This window comes from Carlito syrichta, unplaced genomic scaffold, assembly GCF_000164805.1.
Source record: "Carlito syrichta isolate Samal-C Ts95f unplaced genomic scaffold, Tarsius_syrichta-2.0.1 Scaffold305565, whole genome shotgun sequence".
NCBI lineage: Eukaryota > Metazoa > Chordata > Mammalia > Primates > Tarsiidae > Carlito > Carlito syrichta.
This window is the reverse complement of record NW_007249661.1, coordinates 176310-202011: the sequence shown is the minus strand read 5'-3', so window position 1 is coordinate 202011 and position 25702 is coordinate 176310. Positions and strand designations below refer to the sequence as shown.

Below are 25702 nucleotides of genomic sequence, written 5' to 3'. Positions count from 1 at the left end.
GAAAAAGCACTTGATTAACGGTGGCATTTAAAAAAAAAAATTTTTTTTGTTTTAAGGTGCAAACACACGAGCGTTAGGAAGGAAAAAAAAGTAAATAAACTCGAAAAGAGAGCGTGCTTTCGGTTTCAGTTCTTCCTCGTCCTAACCCATGACAGATGGGCTGTAACATCCGGTTTGACTTTCCTCTCGTAAGAGATTTCCCCGGAGCCAGACTCCAGAGCGCAGGGGGTGCGCGAAGGCAGCCGAGACCGGGTCCCCTGGCTGCAGCGCCCCGGCAGGTGAGTTCGCGCCTACGCTTTGCTTTTCGTGCGCGTTTGGGTCGACGAACCAACAACCCACATCCCCAAGGGTAGACGCCACACTGGCCGGGGGGCCAAGGCCGCGCGGGAGGACCGAGCGGGTGGACCCAGCGGGAGGCCGGAGGCGGCGCGCCAGAGGCTCAGCATCTCCGCGGCCCCGCGGCGGCTAGGAGGCGACAGCGCGCGCAACTGGTTCTCCTCCCCAAGGTTGTAGCAGAGATTCCTGCCCGGGCCGCGGAGGAGCGCATCCTACACGCGTCTGCGGGAAAGCAGGGGTTAAAGGCCTTGGCTGGGTGGGGTCTTGTCCCCCCCAGCCTCCCGCCCCCCTTCTCAGACATTTCTCAGACATTGTCTGCCCTCTCCTGGGCCCTGGAGAAGAGGTGAGTTTTCAAACTGCGTAGTACAGCGATGACATTCAACAGTTGAACTTCTGTCACCGACTATAAAAACCTCTGTGACTGTAATCTCTCCGTGTAGAGCTGTATTGTCATGACTTCATCTAGTAAGAGAAGATGCAATTCTTTAACTTGTTCAGGATCAATAAGATAATATCCATAAGGCATCTCTACCAGGACTTGTCATTGAGAGGGATTCGTTAGATAGAATATTATTCTTAGGGGAAAAAAAAATGCATCGTGAGAGACCAGGAATACTTGAGTGTCCTCGTCAATGTTTCCGGGGATTATGGCCGTGTTGGAGGAAAGGGTTTGCGACCTGGCAATGCAAGGCCCCACACCTGTCCCTTGGAAATGTGCAAAAAGTAAGACGTGTATATAGACGTTCCACAAGCCAGGAGTTGATGTGAGAAACTACTAGAGATGACTTAGAGGTCTGGTATTCTGCTGAATTGTTCTTCTGAGTTTTCAGGTTACCACTGGACTCAGCCCACCACAATGTTCCCCATTTGTCTGGTGGAAAACGAAGAAGAGCAGCTGGTGGTGAATCCAAAAGCATTAAAGATTCTTGACACAATTTCTCAGCCTGTAGTGGTGGTGGCCATCGCAGGGCAGTACCGGACAGGAAAGTCCTACTTGATGAATCGTCTGGCAGGAAAGAACCATGGTGAGTGTTATCTTGGAGCACGGATCGTTTGCTGGGAACCAGTGATAGTACGAGCTGACCACACCTCTTCTAGGGTCGTCTTAAGAAAGAGTTCAACTCCTACCAAGGAGGAAAACTTCTAATATTTATTATCAAAGTTACAACCTCAACTCCATCTGTTCATAAAATCTCCCTCTTTTCTCCAGTGATAAGAAGCTGTTTTCCACACCGTATCAAAACATCCAACCGACTATTCTTTTAGGTCCCCTCTACTCACAAGCTCTCAGTTTTTGCCATTGTTCTTTCTCCTGCATCACTTTTGCCAAAACTAGTGTCATTCAAAGAAGCTTCCATTGTAGTTTAATATGTTCTGTTTTCAAAATTAGACAAAAGGAAGGACAGGGGAAAAGGAAAGTTCCCCATTTATCCCATATCTCAATGGAGCTACTGTCTGATTTTTTGTCCCATTTAATTGAAAAATTTTGTAAAGTATACCCCCTTCTATTTTTTTAGCTTTCCAGTGTATGAACTATAAAACATATAGAAGAGTGAATGAAACACGGTGTACAATAGAATAAATATATTGTAAAGTGAGCACCTGTGTAATAATGGACCAGGTCAAAAAATAAGACTTTAATGACTACCAAAAACCCAAATCACTAGTGCTCGCCAATATTTTGACTTTCATGAAACTTCCCTCCTTGTTTTTTAAAAATGATTTTACAAATGATGAAAGCATTTGTAATAAGTAGTTTTGCTCGGCCTGCTTCAAATTTTCACATAAATACAATTAAATTATATGTATTTTTTGGTGTCTTGCTTCTGTTTGCTCAATAAGATGTTTGTAAGATTCATCCAGTTTTTAGTGTGTGGTTATAATAATTTCTTTATTTCACTGCATTATAGTATGTCATTATATGAAGATACCATAATTTATTTATCCATGTATTATTGGAGAACATTTATATTATTTCTACTTTTTACCTTCTTTTTTTGAATTGGAGTCTTACTCTTGCCCAGCCTGAAGTGCAGTGGCCACTGCAGCCACGAACTGCTGGGCTCAGGCGATCCTTCTGCCTTGGCCTCCTAAGTAGCTGGAACCACAGACGTGTGCCACCATGCCCGGCTAAAATTTTTTTGATCTCGATTTATTTTAGAGAGGAGGTCTTGCCATGTTGCTCAGGCTGGTCTTGAACCCCTGAGCTCAGGCAATCCTCTCGCCTCTGCCTCCAAAAGTGCTGGGATTACAAGCTTGAGCCACTGTGCCCGGCTCACTTTTTACCTTTTATGAACAAGAGTGTTATACATATTCTTGTAGTTTTATCCTAATGTACACGTATACAAACCTCCCCTGTATAACATACCCTGAAGTGGAATTGCTAGGTCATAGAGTATGTTTGTCTTCAGGATTTTCAGATAATATCAAGTGATCTTTTCCCTCTACGTATAATTTCTATGCTTTTTGCAGTAATTAAAAATTCCCAGGCCCTTGGTGCTGTGGCTCACACCTGTAACTTTTCTTGTGGTGACAGTTCAGTTGTTTGCCTTGTGCCTCAATATAAATAAAGTTAATCAACTTTTCACGTATTACTCACCATTTATGTTTCCTATTTTGTTAAATGGCTGTTCAAATCTTTTTTTTTCCTTCAGCTGTGTTGTCTCAATTACTTCTTTTTTATTTTTTTTAATTATAAAGAGAAGGCATACAATTCAGGGTTAGGTATACACACATTGATTATGCAGGTACCCTTGTTGAGGAGGTATGCCCCTCCCTCCCCTAGCAGTTTCCCTCAACTGCCAATCCCACCTCCTCCGACAGTTTTCCATTACTGCCAAATACTTTCTTATAGTATTATAATTGCTCAAGGTCTGCTTATGAGTGAGAACATATGGTACTCTATTTGTTTCTGTGATAGATCATTGAGTATGATCGACTCCAAATCCATCCAAGTTGCTGTGAAGTCCATATATTTGTGCTTCTTTATAGCTGCATAATATTCCATTGTGTATATGCACCACACTTTCTTTATCCAGTCCAGCTTCGATGGGCAACATGGTTGGTTTCATGTTTTGCTATTGTGAATAGAGCTGCAACAAACATACATGTGCAGGTATCTTTTTTGTAGAATGATTGTAGCTCCCCTGGGTATATTCCCAATAGGGGAATCGCTGGGTCATATGGAAAGTCAATTTCTAGTTCTTTCAGAATTGATTTTTTAGGTGACTATACCCGTGGTCTCTTCCATCTTGCAGACCATGCAGCCATTTTTTTTTTTTTTCCCAAATATCTTTCTTCCTTTCTGTCTCAGCACCACTGGGGAGTGAACCTCGGTCTATTAATTTCTAAGGATCCCCACACATCTGTGTTACTGTCTCTCCTTCCCTTGTAGGCTTCCCTCTGGGCTCCACATTAAGGTCTGAAACCAAGGGCATCTGGATGTGGTGTATGCCTCACCCCCACAAGCTGAACCACACCCTAGTCCTTCTAGACACAGAGGGCCTGGGCTATGTGGAAAAGGTAAGACAGCAAAACATGGAGAAATCTTCTTGGCTCTTTAGTCTCTATTTGCCATTTAATTTCCCACTTCACTTCAAATTCTGTTGCCTATCACTGTAAGCTGTAAATCCAATTATGTATAACGAGGCTGCATTCTATTGCCTGGAACTTAGGTCTTCAGTTAGCTAAAATATTTTGATACATACTTCAGGTGCATTCATATTGTCACAAATGACAGGATTTCATTCTTTTTGTAATGATGAATAATATTTTATTGTGTGTACATACTATATTTTCTTTATTCATTCATCTATTGGTAAATATTAAGGCTGACCCTTATCAAATTATTGTGAATAATGCTACAGTGATCATGGGAGTGAAGATATATTGATTTCAATTCTTTTGCTATATATTCAGAAGTGGGATTGCTGGATCATATGATAATTTTTTTTTTTTAAACACATTTTTTATTTTAAAATTGTGGGGTACAGTTAAGGATTAGGTATACAAATATGCATCGTTCAGGCACCCTTGTTGATAAGGGGTGTCTCCCCATCTCCAGACAGATATTGACTACCGGTCATCCCACCACCCTTGCCCTCCCTGTCCCTTGCATAGATTCCCACCACTGTCGATCCTTTTCTTATAGTATTCTATATTTAGCTTTTTGAGGAACCTCTATTCTGTTTTCCATAAAGGCTGTATTAATTTACATTCCCACCAACAATGCACACCTTTGCCAACACTTGTTGTCTCTTGCCTTATTGATGCTAGCCATCCCAACAGGTATAAGTTGATACCTCACTGCAGCTTTGACTTGCAATCCTTTAAAGATTAGCAATGAAAATGTTTTCATATACCCACTGGCCATTTGTATGTCTTCTTTTGAGAAATGTCCATTCAGATCCTATGCCCATTTTTTAATCAGTGCGTTTGTTTTCTTACTGTTAAGTAATGTAAGTTTCTTATACATTTTGGATGTTAACCCCGTCTAGAGGTATAGTTTGCAAATATGTTCCCCATTCCATAGGTTGGCTCTTTACCCTGTTGATGGTGTCCTTTGCTGTGAAGAATATTTTTAGTTTGATGTAATTTCATTTGTCTATTTTTGCTTTTATTGCCTGTGTTTTAGGGTCATAGTCAAGAAATCATAGCCCAGAGCGTTATCATAGATATTTTCCTTTTTCTCTAATAGTTTTACAGCTTTATGTCTTGCACTTAAGTTTTTAATCTATCTTGAGTTGATTCTAATATGAGTTAAGATAGGGTTTATCTCCATTCTTCGGCATATGGACATACAATTTTTCTCACCACCCCTTATTGAGAAACAATCCTTTCCCTATGTGTGTTGGTGGGACCTTTGTCTAAAATCAATTAATAATAAATGTGTGGGTCTATTTCTGGGCTTTCTATTCTGTTCCATGGACCCATGTGTCTGTTTTTATGCCAATACCATGCTGTTTTGTTTACTATAATTTGTAATATATTTTGAAATCCAGTAGTGTGATGCCTCCAGCTTTGTTCATTTTGCTCAAGACTGCTTTGGTATTTGGGGTCTTTTGTAGTTCCATATGAGTTTTAGGATATTTTGCTCCTATGAAGAATGTCATTGGTATTTTGATAGAGAATCCATTGAATTTATAGATAGCTTTGTGTAGTATGGGCATTTTTAAAATATTAGTTATTCAATTCATAAACGAGATATTGTTACACTTACTTGTGTCATCATCAATTTCTTTCATCAAAATTTTACCATTTTTATGTGTAGAAATCTTTCACTTATTTAGTAAGTTTATTTCTAAGTATTTTGCTTTTTTTGATGCTCTTATAAATGAAATGGTTTCTTAATTTCTTGTTAAAACAGTTCATTTTAGAGTATAGAAATTAACTGATTTTTGTAAGCTGATTTTGTATCCTGAAATTTCACTAAATTTCTTTATTGGTTATAGCAGTGTTTTTGGTGGCATCTTTAGGATTTTCTGCATATAAGATCGTGTTATCAGCAAAAAGAGAAAGTTTTGTTTCTTATTTTCCAGCTGGATACATTTTAATCCTTTTTCTTCCCTAACTGTCTGCTTAGAACCTTCAGTACTATGTTGAACATAGAATTGTCATCCTTTTCTTGTTCCTGACCTGAGAAAACAAAAGACTTAAACTTTTCACCATTTAGTATGATTTTTGCTGTGGGCTTGTCATATATGGCTTTTACTGTGTGTCACATTCTTTCTGTAGCTAATTTGTTGAGAATTTTTATCATGGAAGGATGTTGAATTTTGTCAAATACTTTTCCTTCATCTATTGAGATGATCCTATGGTTTTTGTCCTTCATTCTTTTAATATGGTGAATCACATTTATTGATTCTCATGTGTTGAAATATCCTTGCATCCAGGGATAAATTTCACTTGATCATGGTTTAATCCTTCTAATGAACTTTTGAATACAGATTGCTACTATTTTGTTGAGAATTTTTGCATCTGTGTTCATCAGTGATATTGACCTGTCATTTTATTGAAGTGTCTGTCTGACTTTGGTATCAGGTTAATTTTGACCTCATAAAATGAGTTTGGAAATTTTCCTTGTTCTTCATTTTACTGGAAGAGTTTGAGAAAAATTGATATTAGTTCTTAAAGGTTTGGTAGAATTTAGCCATGAAGCATTTTTTTCCGGACTTTTCTTTGATGGAAGACAATTATTATCCAATCTCCACATCAGGATTCTTGGTCTGTACATATTTCTGACTTCTTCATGATTCATTGTTAGTAGGTTATATGTTCCCAGAAACTAATCCATTTCTTTTAGACAATCCAATTTGTTGGTGTATAGTTGTTTATAGTAGTCTTTTATGATCCTTGGTGGTTTTGTTACCAGTTGTAATGGCTCTTTTATTTCTGATTATATTTAGTTAATTCTTTTTTTATTAATCTAGCTAGGTGTTAGTCAATTTTAACTTTTCTAAAAAACAACTCTTAGTTTAGTTGATTTTTAAAATTTTTTAATCTCTATTTTGCTCATTCTCTGATCATTATTTTGTTTTACTTCTACTAACTTTGGGCTTAGTTCTTAAGTTCTTATTTTTTCTAGTTCCTTGCGTTACATTTGGTAGTTTACTTCAGATCTTTCTTCTTTTCTTATTCTTTAGGCATTTATTGCCAGAGCTTATTTTTTAGAACTGCTTTTGCTGAATTTCCTTTACTTTGGGTATTTTCTGTTTTCCATTTTGGTTTTCATCTTTTCCAAATTTATGATTAACTGATGGATAAAACCGTATGTACTTATTATGTACAACATGATGTTTTGAAGTGTATGTACCTTCTAGGGTGGTAAAAGTCTAGCTAACTAACATATGCATTACCTCACACAGTTATTTTTGTGGTGAAAACACTTCAAGATCTACTCTCAGCATTTTTCAAGAATGCAATATGTCATAATTAACTATAGTCACTACGCTGCACATTAGGTGTCTTGAAATTATCCTTCCATCTAACTGCATTTTTATATCTATCTTTTGACCAACATCTCACCAACACTACCCTCTCCTCTCTATTGCTCCAGCCTCTCATAACCACCATTCTACTGGATACTTCTATGGGATCAACTATTTTTAGATTCCACATATGAATGAGATTATGCAGTACTTCTCTTTCTGTGCCTGGCTTATTTCACTTGAACTAATGTCCTCTAGAGGCATCTATACAGTCACAAATGACAGAATTTTATTCTTATTTATGGATGAATTGTACTCCATTGGTATATATACCACATTTTATTTATCTATTCATTGGTAGGCACTTTGATTGATTCCACATCTCAGTTATTGTGAATAATGCTGCAATAAACATGGAAGTGCAGTTGTCTCTTCAACAAACTGATTTAATTTCTTTTGAATATCTACTCAGCAGTGATACTGCTGAATCATATGGCAGTTCTGTTTTCAATTTTTTGAGGAATTTCCATAGTATCTTTCATAATGGCTGTACTAATTTACATTTCTACCAACAGTATACAAGGTTTCCCTTTTTCTCTGTATTCTTGCCAACACTTGTTATGTTTTGTCTTTTGAATAATACTCATTCTAACAGATGTGAGACAATATCACATTGTGTTTTGATTGGTATTACATTGATGATTAGTGTTCGTGGACATTTTTTCATGTAACTTTTGGCCACTTATGTCTTCTCTTGAAAAATTTATTCATATCTTTTGGACATTTTTAACCAGATTATTTGTTTTCTTGTTATTGAGTTGTTTGCATTATTTATATATTTTGGACATTACTCCTTTCTCAGATGTATACTTTGCAAATATTTTCTCCCATTCCATAGGTTGTCTCTTTACTCTCTTGATTGTCTCCTTTGCTATGAAGAGCATTTTTAGTTTGAGGTAATTTCATTTGTCTATATTTGCTTTTATTGCCTGTGTTTTTGGGGTTATAGTCAAAAAATCGCAACCCAGTTCAATCTCACGGAGAATTTTCCCTGTGTTTTCTTCTAAGTAATCTTAGTTCCAGATCTTTTGTTTAAGTTTGTAATCCATTTTGAGTTGATTCTTCTGTAAGAGTTAAGATAAAGGTCCACTCCATTCTTCGGCATGTGGATATACAGTTTTCCCAACACCGTTTTATTGAGAAACAGTCTTTTCCCTATTGTATGTGGTAAAACCTTTGTAAAAAACCAATTGACCATAAACATGAGGGTTTATTTCCAGGCTTTCTATTCTGTTCCATATATTCATGTGTCTGTTTTTATGCCAGTACAATACTTTTTTGTTTACTATAGCTTTGTAGTATATTTTAAAATCTGGTAGTATAATGCTTTTAGCCTTGTTCATTTTGCTCAAGGTTGCCTTGTCTATTTGGGGTCTTTTGTGGTTTCAAACAAATTTTAGAATTTTTTCTATTCCTGTGGAGAATGTTATTGGAATTTTGATGAGATTGCATTAAATCTGTAGATCACTTTTTTTAGAATGAGCATTTTAGCAAGAATTAATCAATTCTTACAATCCATGAATATGGGATATCTTTTCATTTATTTGCATCTTCTTCAATTTATAGTTTTGGTGTAAAAGTCTTTCATCTCTGTGGTTAAATTTATCTATAAGGGATTTTTGCAGCTATTTTAAATGGGATTATTTTATTAGTATCTTTTTTAGATAGTTTGTTGTTGGCATACAGAAACACTACTGATTTTTACATGTTGATTTCACACGTAAATTTTCCTGCAAATTTACAGATTTCATTTATTAGTTTTAACAATTTTTTAGTGGAGTCTTTAACATTTTCTTTTCTTTTTTTTTGAGTCAGAGTCTCACTCTGTTGCCCAGGCTGGAGTCCGTGGCATACTCACAGCCACTCACAACTTGCTAGGCTCAAGCGATCCTTCTGCCTCAACCTTCCAAGTTGCCAGAATTGTAGTTACCATGCCCGGCTAATTTTTTGATTTATTGTAAAGATGAGGTCTTGCCAAGTTGCCCAGGCTGGTCTTGAACTTGTGGACTCAGGCAGTCCTCTCACTTCAGTTTCCCAAAGTGCTGAGATTATAGGTATGAGCCATTGTGTCCAGCTAGCATTTTGTACGTACAAGATTGCTATCAACAATCAGAAACAATTTCACTTTTTTTTTTCCAAATTTGGATGCTGTTAATCCTTTTGCTTGCCTAATCGTTCTGATTAAAACTGCCAGCACTGTGTTGAGTAAAAGTAGTGAGAGGGGACATCTTTGCCATGTTTTGGATCTTAGATGGCACACTCTTAATTTTCCACATTGTGTATGTTAGCTGTCGGTTTGTCATATATGGTCTTTATTGTGTTGAGCTACATTTCTTTTACCTAATTTATTGAGAGTTTTAGTCATGAAAGTTTGCTGAATTTTTTTCAAATCCTTTTCTGCATTTGTTGAAATGTTTATATGGTTTTTGTACTTCATTCTGTTAATGTGATGTATCACATTTGTTGATTTGCATATTTTGAAATATCCTTTAATCCTTGAATGAATCCAACTTGATCATTTTGAATAATCTTTTTAATGTGCTGGTGAATTCATTTTGCTATTGTTTTATTGAGGATTATTACATTTATGTTCATCAGCTATGTAGCCAATAGTTTTCTCTTTTTTTGTTGTGTCCTTATGTAGTTTCGATAGAGTAATGCTGGCTTTTTCTTTAAATATTTGGTATCAACAGAGAAACCACGAGTTCCTGGACTTTTCTTGATGGGAGTTTTTTATTACTAATCCAATCTACTTTTTTTTTTTTTTTTTGAGTTGGAGTCTCACATCTTCGCCCAGACTGGAGTGCAGTGGCCGCTCCCAGCCCCCGCAACCTCGCCTGCTGGGCTCTGGCGATTCTTCCACCTCAGTCTTCCAAGCAGCTGGAACTATAGGCGCACGCTACCACACCCGGCTAATTTTTTTCACTTATTGTAGAGATGAGGTCTCGCCAAGTTGCCCGGGCAGGTCTCGAACCCACGGGCTCAGGCAATTCACTCACCTCGGCCTCCCAAAGCGCGGGATTACAGGCTGACCCACCGAGCCCAGCCCAATCTCCTTTATCATTATTTTTCTGTTTAGATTTCCTATTTCTTCATATTGCAATCTCAGTAGTTTGTATGTGCCAAGTAATTTATCTATTTCTATTAAGTTATCCAATTTTTGATGAATAATTGTTTATAATAGTTTTTTATGATTTTTTATGTTTCTATGGTGTCAGTTGAAATGCCTCTTTTTCATTTCTTATTTTATTTGAATCTTTAGTTGTTAGTCTAACTAAAGATTTGCCAAATTTGTTTATCTTTTAAAAAAAACTTACTCTTCATTTTACTTATCTTTTTATTGTTATTTCTAATCTTTATTTCATTGATTTCTGCTTTGATCTTTATTATTTCCTTTTTTTACTAATATTGAGCTTATTTTGTTCTTTTTTTTAGTTACTATAGTTATAACAATAAATTATTTATTTTAAATATTTCTCTTTTTTGTGTTGGCACATATTGCCGAAACTGCTTTTTTAGAACTGCTTTGGCTGTATCTCATAGGTTTTAGTATGTTGTGTTTCCAATTTTTTTCAATCTCAATAAATTTTTAATTTTTCAAAATTTCTTCATATATATCAGTTGGCTGCTCAGGAGCATGTTGTTTAAATTCCCCATATTTGTACATTTTTAAAGTTTATCTTCTATTATTTATCTTTAGTTTCATACCATTGTGATCATAAAAGATATTTATTATGTTTTGCATCTCTTTTAATCTGTTATAACTTATTTCATAGTTTATCATATGATCTATCCTGGGAAATGTTCCATGTGCATTTGAGAATAATGTGTACTCTGGAGCTCTTGGATGGAATATTCTGCATATGTCTATTAGGTCAGTTTGGTCTAGAGTATAGTTAAAGTCCAGTGCTTCCTTATTTATTTTCTGTGTGGCTGATCTGTTCATTACTGATCAGGTGTTGAAGTTCTCTAGTATAATTGAATTATAGTCTATCTTTTCCATCATATCTATTAACCTTTGCCTTATATATTTAGATACTCCAATGTTGAGGGAACACATATTTGCAATTGTTATATCATCTTAATAAATTGGCCTCTTTATCCTTATATAATGGCATTCTTTCTCTCAGTTTTTGGTCTTTGACTTAAAATCTACTTTGTCTCATATAAGTGTAGCTACCCCAACTCTCTTTTGTTTTCTTTTTCATAGCATATCATTATCCATCCCTTCACTTTTAATCTACATGTGTGCTTACAGACAAAATGAATCTCCTCTAGTTAGCATATAGCAGGATCTTGTTTTTATATTCACTCACCCACCCTATATCTTTTGATTGGAGAATGTAATCCTTTTACATTAATGAAATTATTGATAGTTAAGGACTTATTACTGGTATTTTGTTGACTTTTTTCTGGATTTTTTAACTCTCATGGTTTTCATTTTTTCTCCCTTTTGCTGACTTCTTTTGTAATTAGGTGATTTTCTCTAGTGGTGTGCTTTGATAGGTTTTTTTTTTTTTTTTTTGATTACCATCAGGCTTACATTATACATCTTAACAGGCTATTTCATGCTAACAACTTAACTTTCATTACATAAAAAACCTGCTTCTATCCTTTTACTTTCTTCACACATTTTATGTTTCTTTATGTCATGATTTCACCTTTTTATATTATATATCCCTTTTGTTTTATCTTTTAACCTTTATACTAAATTTATGAGTGATTTATCAATCAACATTATAGTATCAGAGCATTTTGAATTTGACTATGTACTTACTTTACCAGTGAGTTTTATACTTTTGTATATTTTTGTGTTACTGATTTGTGTCCTTTTCTTTCAGCTTGAAAAACTTCCCTTAGTTTTTCTTATAAGATAGTTCTGGTGGTGATGAATCCCTCAGCTTTTGTGTATCTGGAAAATTCTTTATATTACTTTCATTTCTGAAGCACAGCTTTGCCAGGTACAGTATTCTTGGCTGCCATTTTTTTTTTCAGTGTTTTACATATATCATCCTTTTCTCTTCTAGTTATGATGTTTCTGCTGAGAAACCTGCTGTTTGCCTTATTGGAACTCACTATTGTGCAATTTGTATTTTTTCCCTAGCTGCTTTCAGGAGTCTATATTTTTTATTTATTGGCCACTTGAACATATGTGCTGTTGTAGTCTTATTTTGATTGAATTTAATTAGAGATATTTGACCTTCACCTTCCTTTACTTAAATACTTGTGACTTTTTCCAGATTAGAAAATGTTTTCACTATTATTTATTTAAATAAGTTTTCTACCTCTCTGTCTGTCTCTTCTCTTTACTTAAAACCTCTAACCTGAATATTTATTTGCTCTTTGATGTTGTCCCATAAATTCCAAGAGTATATGTTTCTTTCTTATTGTTTTTTCTTTTCCTCCTCTAACTGTATATTTTAAAATAAATTATCTTCAAGTTCACTTTTACTTTCTTCTTTTTTATTGTTTTCGTTGTTGATGCTCCCTAGTGCATTTTTCATTTCATCCATTGTGTTTTTCAGCTTGAGAATCTTGATTTGATTTTTGAAAATAATTCTAATGTCTCTGTTAAATTTTTCATTTTGGTCATTTGTTACTTCCCTGATTTCAATGAATTTTTTTCTCTGTATTTTCTTGAAGTTCACTGAGCTTCTTTAAAACAATTATTTTGGATTCTTTATCAGGAAGTTTGTATGTCTCCATTTCTTTTATGTCAGCTACTAGGAGATTATTGTGTTCTTTTGGTGGTGATATGTCTCCTTGGTTTTTCATACTTCTGTTGTCTTATGTGATTTTTGCAAATTTGAATAAGTAGGGACTTAGACTTTGCAAATTGACTTTGTCTGAGAAAGCCCATCACTAGTCAGCCTGTGCAAAGATTCTTGGAAGGTCATCTGCCATGGTCTAAAGGCAGACTTGCTAGCTGAAACCCTTGAATAAGCTTACTCGGTTCCTGAGTCAGCAGGTGGGTGACTGATGCCTGAATTTATGGGACTGGGACTTAAACCTGGATCCACAAGAGATGATCTGGCACTGGGATGGGCCTTGAGCCTGAGTCCACAGTGGCCAATCAACAGCTGGAATTAGCTTGGTGACTTGAGTTGCTGGAGCAGTTCTGGAGCTTGAATCCATAGAAGCTGCCTGGCTATGGGTCTGCAAAGGTAGTTCTGGAGCCTTGCTCCGCAGGCCTGGCCTGGCACTGGGACCTACTTGTTTAGGAATGAACCCTGGGTTCTCTGGACTGTGGGATCACGAGTACCAGCCTAGAACCTAGGACTGTCCTGGTGATGGGCAAGCATGGAGTATAGCTCTGTGTGAGGTGTTCTGGAGCCCAAAATCATGGGTGTTGGCCTGGACACTGAGTCTACAAGGGCAGTACTGGAGCCTGAATCTGTGGGGACATATCCAGTATTTGTGTCTACTGGGGCATACTGGGGCATGCCTGGGGCATGCTGGGGCAAACTGGGGTATGCCTGGATTATGGGTCTTATGGAACAGGCCTGAACCTTGGGTGTGCTAAAGAGTGTGACTGAAGGGACCACATTAGAACTGGGAAACCTGGAACCTAGGGATGCTGAGGCCAGTCTAAAAATGGGAACACAGGGACTAATTGTCCCTAGCCTGACCTAGATCCTGGGGCTGCTGAGGCCAGCCTGGTATTGAGGGAGATCAGAAGCTGAATCCACTGGACAGTCCTGGAGCCTGGGAATATGGGATCCACCTGTCACCAGGGTGGGCTTACAGTCTTAGTGTGCAGGTAGTCTCCTACAACCTGGGACCATAGGGGCTAACCTGGCCTAGAGTCTGGGACCATGAAGGGAACCCTAGTGCTTGGTGTGGTCTGGAGCCTTGAGCCACTGAGATCATCCTGGCATGAAATAAGAGACTGAGACCTCTGAGCAGACCTGGACTCTAGGTGTGCAGACTCTTGCCTGGTTCCTAGTGGGCCTGGAGGCTTAGTCTACAGGTACCAACCTGAAGTCTGGGGCTGTAAGGTATTGTCAAGCACTGGGTGTTACTGGGGCCAGGAGCTGGTATTGAGGTACAAGACAAAATCTGATGCTCATTTCCCTCACCTTCCTCTAGGCAGTGGGTATATCTCTCCATGCTGCGCTGCCTGTGGTTGGGGGAGGATTGGAGTGGGTAACATGAAATGTTCTTTCCTACCCATTTCAACACAAATTTTCTTATTTTGGTGCCACTCTCATGTGTTGCAATATCTCACTTGATTGCCTTAGGTCTTGTGAATATATTTCTGTGCATGGAAAATTCTTCAAACTTGTGAAGGGACAAGCATTGGAAAGTTTTATTCCACTATCTTGCTGATGTTTGTCCTCAATCATCCTGATAATTTCCAAACGATGACCCTCTCTCAGTCAGACATGGTCACTTCTTATTCTGAAGCCACAAAGTATTTGTTCTCATTTATCAAAATTACCCATTTTCCATATTAGCATCCATTCTTGGCAGAGATTATAACCTTGGTTCTATTTATATGTTGGCACATTTATCTGTCCCTTCATAAAGCCTACAAGGTCAGGAAATGTCATATACAACTTCGCATAAAAATTTTCTAAAGGAATAGTTGCTCACTTATTCTCTCTACCTGCTATATTCCAGGCACTGTATTAAAATTTTTACACATATTGACAGGTCATTCGTATCTTTTAATAAATAATGAAACCTGTCCTGAGAGGGGTCAATGTTAATACCAAAAATGAGGTTGAATTTAGGATGGCCTTCCAACTTGTGTTCTTTATCCTCCTATTTGGCAATATAAAGTGATAAAATAGCAAATGAACAACAGAATGAAGAAAGAGTAGCTTCCTAAATCCCTTGCTCTAATGTGCTTTTTAGAGTGACCATAAGAATGACTCATGGATCTTTACCTTGGCCATGCTTCTGAGTAGTACCTTTATCTACAACAGCATGAACACCATCAACCACCAGGCCCTGGAACAGCTGCAGTATCCTTCCAGAAACTGAACCACCATGTCTTATTGAGTTTACAGTTATGACAGCTGAGAGTGTTTCATCTTTCCTGTGACTCGGTTGTCACGGTGAAGGAGGGGCCAGCAGGCAAAAGGGGATGCTTATGCAATTTTATTCTAAGTGAGATCTGGAAATTGTGGTATAGGCACTTTTCCTTCCTTAGCTAAGTTCCCAGCTTTGTCACTGAACTGACAGAGCTAATCAGGGCCAAAGCCTCCTCAACACCTGATGAAGTAGAAGACTCCTTCCAGTTTGTAAGTTTCTTTCCAGATTTTGTTTGGGTTGTACGGGATTTCATACTGGAGCTGGTGATAGATGGACGGTACATCACGGAAGATGAGTACTTGGAGGATGCCTTGAAACTGATTCCAGGTATCAGAGCATGGTCTGGGTTGGGAAAGGTTCACTAGTGGGTAGAATCACCTGAGCCCTGTCATTCAGCACTTGACATAAGTGTTTTTATGAGACTGAATTGAGGCCCATGTTAACAGTGATTGGTGACTTTTTTCTGTGGGTTATTACTTTTAAAATGCAGTGATTCGGCCAGGCCCTGTGGCTCACCCCTATAATCCCAGCACTTTGGGAGGCTAAAGTGGGATGGTCTCTTAAGCCCAGGAGTTTGAGGCCAGCCTAGTCAACATAGTGAGACTTCATCTCTACAAAAAAATGAATATTTAGCCAGGCATGGTGGCACACAACTGTAGTCCTAGCTACTCTGAAGTCTGAGGTGGAAGGTTCACCTGAGCCCAGAAGGTTGAGGCTGTGGTGATATGTGATCATGACACTGTACTTCAGCCTGGGTGATGGAGTAAGACCCCAACTCAAATGAACAAATAAAAATTTTTTAAAAAATTTTAAGTGCAGTAATTGGAATTTAAGCTCACTAAATAAATTTAAGAACTAATGTTGTACCAAACGATTTTAGATTGAGTACCATGAAAAGCAATATCCAGACTGCAATCAGTGCTATAACTTCCTACAGCCAACATACTTTTTGTTCTCTGCTAAGTATTCCTCCTGTTCTATGTTGAGAAAAATAAGTCATCAGGTTGGAAATTGTTAAACAAAATCACAATGTAACTAAAGGACTTTACATTTAAAATATATTTCACTAGTGCTTAATAATTACATCCTTCAGATTAAGGATATTATACAGTAAAAAAAGTCTAGAAAAATATTGACATATCATCCCAGTAAGATTGTCAATCCTTCACTTTATCTTCCTCATAATACCCTCTTCATTCTACAGCCTTACGCAATATGTGATCATTTTGATATCATAAATGTATTACATACATTACATGTATCAGGGTAGGCAATAGATGGAACCTATAAGAAATATTCATTTTTATTTATTCATTCATTTATCCATTATTTTGACAAACATTTGTTGAACACCTGATATGTGCCACGGAGTCATTCTATGTCACTGTCAAGTCTGATATAGCCTGATATATGGAAGTTCTGAGATTCCCAGATTACCATCAGCCTAGCCGTATTCTTTTGAGATTTCAGCTGGATGAATTTAAGTATATTTATTTGTGTATATATTTTTGGCTCATATTTATAAGGGTTTTTCTTACTAGCCTGGGTATCATCAATCCTTTTCCTGATGTTTTCCCCACCAAAATGCTATCCTTTTTTTTCTGGCATTACTTTATTTTAAGGTCTATATTTCATTTATGACGTGTGAATAATAAGATTAGAAAAATGCCCTTACCCTTTTTTTATTAGTCAACCATCCAATTAATATTTATTAAATATGAAACCCATGTGACTCTATACAAGTGCTAAGAATACCCAATGTAAATTTTTTCACTTAAGATGGGTGCTCTTCCCCCCTCCCCGTCAAAAAGCACTTTCTTGACTTTTGACCCTGTTCAGAAATGGATTTCCTTGTCTTTGGTAAATTGGCACAAGGTTTATTTGCATGAAGTAACACATGGTTGGATTAAAGCAAATTTTGCCAGGCTCGGTGGCTCAGCCTGTAATCCCGTGCCTTGGGAGGCTGAGGTGAGTGGATTGCCTGAGCCTGCAGGTTTGAGACCCGCCTAGGCAACTTGGTGAGACCTCATGTCTACAATAAATCAAAAAATTAGCCAGGCATGGCAGCGCGTGCCTGTAGTTCCAACTGCTTGGAAGGCTGAGGCAGAAGTATCGCCAGAGCCCATCAGCTTGAGGCTGCTGTAACTGGAAGCGGCCACTGCACTCCAGTCTGGGCGACACAGTGAGACTCCAACTCAAAAAAAAAAAAAGCAAATCTCAGTAACAGGAACTACAATGATGGAAAGATCTCTGAAAGTGAAAGTACTCAGCCCCCTCCCCCCAAGGCTGGCCCTTCAATGATTGCTATTTCTCCACTCATGCAGGCAAGCATCCCAAAATTAAATACTCCAACATGCCCAGAGAGTGTATCAGGCATTTCTTTCCAAAACGCAAGTGCTTTGTCTTTGACCGGCCAACAAATGACCTAAAAGCCCTGCAGCATTTAGAGAATATATCAGAAGCCAATCTGGATGGAAATTTCCAGATGCAATTAGAAAAGTTCTGTTCTTATATCCTCACCAACGCAAAGACCAAGACCCTGAGAGAAGGAATCATTGTCACTGGGAACCGTGAGTCATCTTTGCCCTAAAACATTCGCTGTGCTTAGTTTGGGTGGTAAAGCTTTGATAACATTCTGATTTGGTTGATAATTTTGTTTATATCTGTATGCAAACATGGAGAAGCAAATGTTTATTTCACAAATAGAAAAGCATGTTTCTTAATTAAATTTTCTCTATATGAGAATTTGCTGAGACCTAATATAGCTTAAGAAGAAGTTAAAGAGAGAATATCTGCACAGTAAGAAATCCTATGGGATAAGTGCTTGTCAGGAAAGTCTAGAAGATATTTTGTGAATTTGCTTCAGTCAGAAAATTAACAGCAGGCCATGAATACCAGCAAACTCACTGAGAGTTTATAAAAATAAGTAAATAAATTTTAAAAATCTTCTGCACATGGCTGACTTCATGGGCATGTAATATGTGCAATCTCACAGTGCCCTGTGCTAAGAAGGATTCATGGTTACTAGATGCTTATGTCACTGTCTTGAAATTCCTGATGATTTCTTTACAAGGGCTCTAACATTTTCATTCAGAGGTGAGTCCCAAAAATATGTAGTTGGTCTCATTCACTGAATTTACTTTGTCTAATCTGCTTCTGATGTTTTAAATTGGAAAGTACTTTTTCCGGGAAACCACTGACTGTATTGGTAGTGATCAGTAATCTAAATGGTAGTGTATGAATTGAAGACCCATAAAAGGAGGAATGATATTTATTATAAAAAATAATAAAGTTATTAGAAAAAGATAGTTAACTTGCTAAACAGGTTTTTGATGATTTTTAAAATGCTAATTTCTAAATCCTGTAAGACGAGTGAGAGCTTTCTATTTTTTTCCTAAATACATGTCATTCAGGACTGGAGACTCTGGTGGTGACCTACGTGAATGCCATCAACAGTGGAGAAGTACCTTGCCTGGAGAACGCGGTGACAACTCTGGCCCTTTTTGAGAACGCAGAAGCTGTGCGGAAGGCAGCCGACCACTACAGCCAACTGATGGCGCAGCGACTGAAGCTCCCCACAGACACGCTCCAGGAACTGCTGAGTGTGCATGCAGTCTGTGAAAGGAAAGCCATCACAGTCTTCATGGAGCGCTCCTTCAAGGATAACAAGCGGGAGTTTCAGGAGCAGTTCATGGTACTTATCTTAGCATATATCCTTCCTGATTCCTGCCCTTTGGAAATGATACTTAGAGCCTACTTCTTTGACCCCACAGTTCAATTCCTTACTTTAGAAGGAGCCTGAAGTCCTATGAGTGACAGGGCTCTATTGGGCAATAGTATACCCTTTTATTAAAAACAGGAACTTATTATTACCTTTCTACTGCTGCATTAAAAATTGATTATCAGAAACAAAGAACAGAGTACCATATGTTCTCACTCATAAGTGGAACTTGAACAATTATAATACTATAAGAAAGCGTTTGGCAATAATGGGAAACTGTCAGGGGAGGGGGGTGGGATTGGCAGTTGAGGGAAACTGCTAGGGGAGGGAGGGGCATACCTCCTCAACAAGGGTACCTGCATAATCAATGTTTCTATACCTAACCCAGAATTGTATCCCACATCTTTATAATAATAAAAAAAGAAAATATATTTTTAAAAACTAACATGAATTTAGCAGTTTAAAGCATCTGGCATGAGGTAGCTGTGAGCTCTCAGAGTATCCCAAGGCTAAAACAAGAGGAACTCTCATTGAGTCCTCATCTGCAGCCTCTGGAGAACCTCCAGCTCATTAAGACCGTTGGCAGAATCTGATCCCTTGGATTGCGATTTGCAAATACAAGAAAAAAACTTCTGTTCCTATATCTTCACACGCTGAAATACTCATTGGAAGAATTCATAGAGAGTTCCAAATTCTGTTCAGAGTACACTTGGGTCATTACTGGGTGATTGATATACTGTGTATACATATAGCAACCCAAGTTTTCTAAGACACCTCTATTGCCAGCCACAATTCAATTACTCTATTACTCTCTGTTAATGGTTGGATTACTGCTCATTATACTATTATGAAGGAAACATGAAATCCCTATTTTCCAGCCCCACAGTTTTGCAGTTTATGTGCCTGGTCCCAAGGGAGTTAAGGGACCTTCTACAAGTCACACAGAAAATCACTCATAATGGAGACTAAAACCAGTCTTCTGATTCCTGGTCTACTGCCACATCCCAGTCCAATCTGAGGCCTCAGATTAATTCTTATGAGAGGATCACATTTGGACCATCCTAACAGCTTCTTCCTATTGAATTTCTCTACATTTCCCTGCAGAATATAATAGAGAAAAAGAAGGAAGGTTTCTTGCTGCAGAATGAAAAGGCATCTGTCAAATATTGCCAGGCTGAACTTGAGCGACTCTCAGAACCCCTGATGGAAAGCATTTCAAGAGGAAATTTTTGTGTTCCTGGAGGGTACAATCTCTACTTAGAAACAAAGAAAAAGATTGAACAAGACTATAAGCTAGTACCCAGAAAAGGAGTTAAGGTGAGAAGTGAGGAGATGGGGCGGCCAGTAAATTAGAGTCAGAGGCTTTGGTCCCTTTGTGAAGATGTAAGACCACAGAACCCTATGTAGGGAGAAAGAAAATCATAATGATATCTCAACATTTTTAGTTTTTTACAACCACAATTAGCCAGATAGTCTTAAAGAGACCAGAAATATTCCTTCCCAAATAAAGGGTGTAGAATGCAAAATTCCAAATTAAGAAGAGCTTTTCTTTACTTTATTAAACAATGTGATTGTTTTTGAGCAAAGCACAATGGATACACAGTTTAAAGAAACATATTTTTTTCCTCAAGATGTTGATGATATTACCTGAGATACAGACAAATAGTCAATTGTATTTGTTGTGACAAGGGATATCATACTGATATAAACATATAGTAAAAATAATGATAAGGATTATGATGATAATAATAGTAATGATAATAATGGATTATTATCCATATTGGATACTATATCATGCATATAGTAAATAGCCTATAGTATGTACTTTTATTTAATTATCAATTTAAACCTCAGAGTAATATGATAAATTAGGTACTTCTGTTATCCACAATATATATTTAAGAAAAGTGATGCACAGATAAAGTTAATAAACTGTCAAAAGTCACACAGCCAGCAAAAGAGAGCCAGTGGAGTGGCTCACAATATTTGACAACCATTCTAAACTAGGAAGGCAGCCTAGGAAAGTTTTCTTAGACAGGACATAGTAGGTATGAGCTGAAGTATGTAGAGATGCTATCCTGGTTAAGAAAGGGTAGTCACACACCCTGGCAGAAAAACAACAGAGAGCACGTGTTTTTAGATACATATAAATCTTTACCCTGGGGTGGGCAGTAGAAGGCTTCACTGTGAGAAGAGCATGAAGAGCTAGAAAGGAGACTAATGGAAGGTTTTAATGGCTCATAAAAGAGTTCAAAACTTGTATTGTGGCCAACAAGGAAAGGAAGCAATGAGAATCTTGAGCAAGATGTAAAATTTCCAGGGCCAGATTTGTGTCTTTGTTGAACAATAATTTCCTCAGCAAGAGACAAGATCTTTGGGGTCTGACCCCTCTTTGCTCCTTCTTGCCAGGAAATGTGGAGCTGGTAGAACAGCTTAGAGGACTGGGCAGCCATTCAGGACTCAGATAGCTGCTGAGGAAAAGTTCCTCAGAGATGGTTCCAGGAGGTATAAGAGAAGTATCAATAGCTTTGTTAAGAAAGGCTAGAAGAGCTTTCAGGCGAAAGAACACGCAAATGCCCATCAACAATGAATAATATGTGTTTATAGAGCTACATATAAGTCTGGCTGACTGTAACGTGCAATGGGTTGTGGGCGGACATCAGTGGACAAGGGGACTGGAGAGCCAAGAAGGAGCTATGGGTGGGAGTTTCCATGTCCTTCCAATAGGCCTGGAATTTATACTGTGGCCATAGAGAAAAGTGATCCACTGCAGGATACTACATTTCTAGAGTCAGATTTGAGGAAATTCCCCAGGAAGAGACTTTGTTGCCTGACATACCTTTGCCCTTTGTTGATTCCTTAGGCAAATGAGGTCTTCCAATACTTCCTGCAGTCTCAGGCAGCAATAGAGGAATCCATCCTACAGTTAGACAAAGCCCTCACTGACGGGGAAAAAGCCTTAGCAGGTGAGTATTCCAAAGGCAAGGCTCAGCTCTCAGAGGGGTGGGTAGGTTCTGCAAAGCCCTCTGACCAGATCTGACAGGAAGACCTTCCTGAAACAAGGAACTTTCTCTCTTTTTTCAAAAAATGCTCTGCTAAATCTGAAAATAACAAAGGGAGTTGGGGGGTCACACATCCAGCCAATCAGTGCCTTTCCATCACATTCTGAAACATCCTGTTGCTGGCATGGCTACTGGGGGAGCTCAGAGATTTCCACCCCCTTGCCATTTTGAAAGTCTGTTTGGTCTCTGAGCTCAAGAGAGTAGAACTCAGATCTGACATTTTCCTCCATCTCTAAAACTCTTTTGGGAAAAGCTGTTTGGGCCAAGAAGAAGGCAGCTGAGAAGGAAACTGAGCTTCTAAGAGAGAAACAGAAGGCGCAGCAGCAAATGATGGAGGATAAAGAGAGAAGCTTCCAGGAAAACATAGCCCAACTGAAAGAGAAAGTAGAGGCAGAAAGGCAATTACTTCTGATGGAGCAGGAGAAGATGCTGAACCACAAGCTGAAGGTAAGCTTGGATGGGGCCTACACCATGCCCATTGGACAAGCCTTGGCTTCTTAGGAAAAGGATACAAAGTTTAAGGAAGTTCATGATCGCAGAGGAAAATCCAAAAGGCATGTGATTCACTAAACTTCAAATCTAATATCTGTATCCCACTGAAGCACATAAGTCTGTAAGGCACAAGCAGTTTCAGTGGTGTTAAAAGAGAAGGAATAGTGTCAGAGTGAAAAATAGCATCCCACAGGATGCTGGGCTAGTGTTTGTATGATTATATGATGGTCTTATTTTACCCCAGCTCAGCAGGGCCTTAGTCCACTAGTTCTTAAGATCCTTGGTACATTAGTCGGGTGCGGTAGCAGGCACCTGCAGTTCCAGCTACTTGGAAGGCTTAGGCAGAAGGATCGCCTGAGCCCAGCAGGTCGAGGCTGCAGTGGCCATGAGCATGCCACTACACTCCAGCTTGGGTGACTGTATGAGACTCCAACTCAAAAAAAAAAGATCTTTGGTATAACCATTAAAGAGACCTGAAATAGATCCATCCAGTCTTGAAATTATCTGGTAAACCTTCATAAATAATATGGGATCCTGAAACTTCTAAAACTTGTAATCTTTGTTTCCAGACCTTCCTGATTCATCCTATACAATAGAATAAAATCTATCCTTTGTCTGAACCTGGAGACTGATAGCCAGTGTTGTGCAGAGTTAGTAGTTTGCATTATTTTACATATGGTCATATTACCTCAACAAAACTGAGAATTAATTAGAATTAAATTAAACCTATATTCCCTCCCAAAGGACATTCTTTTGACTGAATCACATTACTGGGATAGTTCTCAGGTCTGATCTGGTCTCCAATCTTCTCCACCCCACCCACAGTGGGATAGTACTGAAGGAGTCATAAAAAGGTATACATCATGGATAACCCCACTTTTCAGATCTCAAAGTATAAACATTGTGGACAAGCTCAACAAAGAGTACTGTAAATTGGGAGAAGTAAGCACATGTGCCTGGCTGCTAAAGTTGTGAAATACAAAATGTTGACAATTGAGAGTTTTCAAAAGTGAACTGTCTTCTTTTTATAGGTCCAAGAAGAACTACTTACTGAAGGATTTAAAAAGAAATCTGAGGCATTAAATAAAGAGATAAATCAACTACAAAAAGAGATAGAAGCCACCAAAAAGGAAGAATCCTCAGTGTTTTCACAGATCGTTGGTGCAGTTGGCAAAATGGTAATTGCAGCACAACCTGGAGCTGCTAAGCTATGGGATACAAGGATGAAATTATTCAGACCACATTTAAAATAGGCTGACAGTTCCTGTTAAATATACTATAAAAGGCTTCTTTTGCTTTAATAGCATACACGAGGGCTTATTTTTGAACCAAGTATATCATAGTAGTTTCATCCCAGAAAAGCTTGAGAATAGTTACTACTAAAAAATATTAGAGCCTGACATCCAAAAAATTCATACTTACTTTTGGTCAATTTAAAGACATGGGGAAAAAGCTAGAGATAATGAAATTTTTCCTGGAAAAGATGTAAGTAAGACAAAAAGACAAGCGGTAAGATGAGAAAAGCATTTGCAACTTGTGTTACAGACAAGGAGAAAATGTATTTAAGCCAAAATAAGCCTTTATAAATCAATGCAAAGAAGAGAAACAATCACAGTTTTAATGGACAAAAAATATGAGCGAATCAGCATGTTTAACTTTACTGATAATGAAAGACGTGCACAGTAAAGCTCTAAGATTCCTTTCATCTCTAAATGGGCAAAGAGGAACAGTTTTGACAGGACACTGAGCTGACAAGAGTTTGGGGAAACTGACAGTCTCTCATATTGGCTAGTAGTAGTGTGCGATTGTATATACATGTTCAGTGCAAATACCTTTGATCTGGTAAGTTCATGTTTAGGAATACATGTTATAGATTTATTTGCCCTAGTTGACAATAATATATGTAATAGTATATTTGTGAAAAAATTATCATAATGCCAAAAGATTGGAAATAATGTATCTCTCTGTCAGTCCACATAATGTAAAATATAGGACACACGTAGAAAGGAACACACTACTGTCCCTAAAACAAAAGGAAAATCTCTGTTTGTACTAATGTGAGAAAATCTCCAAGATTTATCCTAAGTGAAAAAAGGTTATGGAAAGTTGTTTATTTGCTACCACTGAATTTTAAAAATAATGAATATACAAACATATTATGATCCATATCAAGAAAATACCAAATAAACTGATATCCATGATCGTATCAGGAATAGGCCCGATAGTTGAGGTGAGACAGGAGAGGATACTATTTGTAACCTGTATATTCTTTGATGTCTTTTACATTTTCTATGAATTTACCTAAAAATAAATACAATTACTAAAATTAAAAATGCATAAAATGAGAAAGTTTCTATGACAAGATAATAGTGTTTAATATGACTAAAAATAGCATAAGTCAGCTCAACAAAAATTGGCTTATATTTCCTCCTACCAAAACCACCAGATTGAGAAGTTTTGCCACTGAGCCTGTCCCCAAAAGCTTGTTGATATCACTAAAGGATTTTCCTGAATACTGCAGGTCTAGTAAAGGGGACAAGGAAAGGGATAAGCCCTGCTTTCCCACCAAATCTCCCCAACGTACATGACCAGCAATAGCAATAAGAAACTGCCAACTTGTGTATGTGCACCTGAAATATTCAAGGTTTAGAGATAGAAAGGGATCAGGAGTAAAGTAGAGGGCAATATATGAGAAGGGACCTTCTGGAAACCAGAATTTATTAATAAAAATTGTGTATCGGCTGAGCTCGGTGGCTCAGCCTGTAATCCCAGCACTTTGGGAGGCCAAGATGAGTGGATTGCCTGAGCCCGCGGGTTTAAGACCTGGCCAGGCAACTTGGTGAGACCTCGACTCTACAATAAATCAAAAATGAGCCGGGTGTGGTAGCACACGCCTGCAGTTCCAGCTACTTGGAAGGCTGAGGTGGAAGGATCACCAGAGCCCAGCAGGTTGAGGCTGTGGTGGCCGAGAGGGTGCCACTGCACTCCAGTCTGGGAGACGGAGTGAGACTCCAACTCAAAAAAAAAAATTGTGTATTTATTCCTACATGTTTAAACTTCAGTCA

General features: G+C 37.9%; 1 protein-coding gene across 5 annotated transcripts; it reads left to right on the top strand.

The window, feature by feature from the left end:
• Positions 1-215: 215 nt before the first annotated feature.
• LOC103264088 (guanylate-binding protein 7-like) lies at positions 216-25420 on the top strand. Of its 5 annotated transcripts, XM_008061734.2 has the most exons (12): positions 216-278; positions 507-679; positions 1167-1361; positions 3731-3858; positions 15183-15292; positions 15493-15689; positions 17687-17932; positions 18776-19056; positions 20188-20400; positions 21947-22049; positions 22399-22592; positions 23669-25420. In XM_008061734.2, the coding sequence occupies exons 3-12, from the start codon at positions 1193-1195 to the stop codon at positions 23888-23890; spliced, it is 1863 nt and encodes a 620-aa protein (XP_008059925.1). In that variant the 5' UTR covers positions 216-278; positions 507-679; positions 1167-1192; the 3' UTR covers positions 23891-25420. The 5 variants fall into 5 exon arrangements, with proteins under 5 accessions (XP_008059925.1, XP_008059928.1, XP_008059927.1 ...); XM_008061737.2 differs by lacking the exon at positions 20188-20400; XM_008061736.2 differs by lacking the exon at positions 507-679 and having other exon boundaries at positions 220-278; positions 1280-1361.
• Positions 25421-25702: the final 282 nt, after the last annotated feature.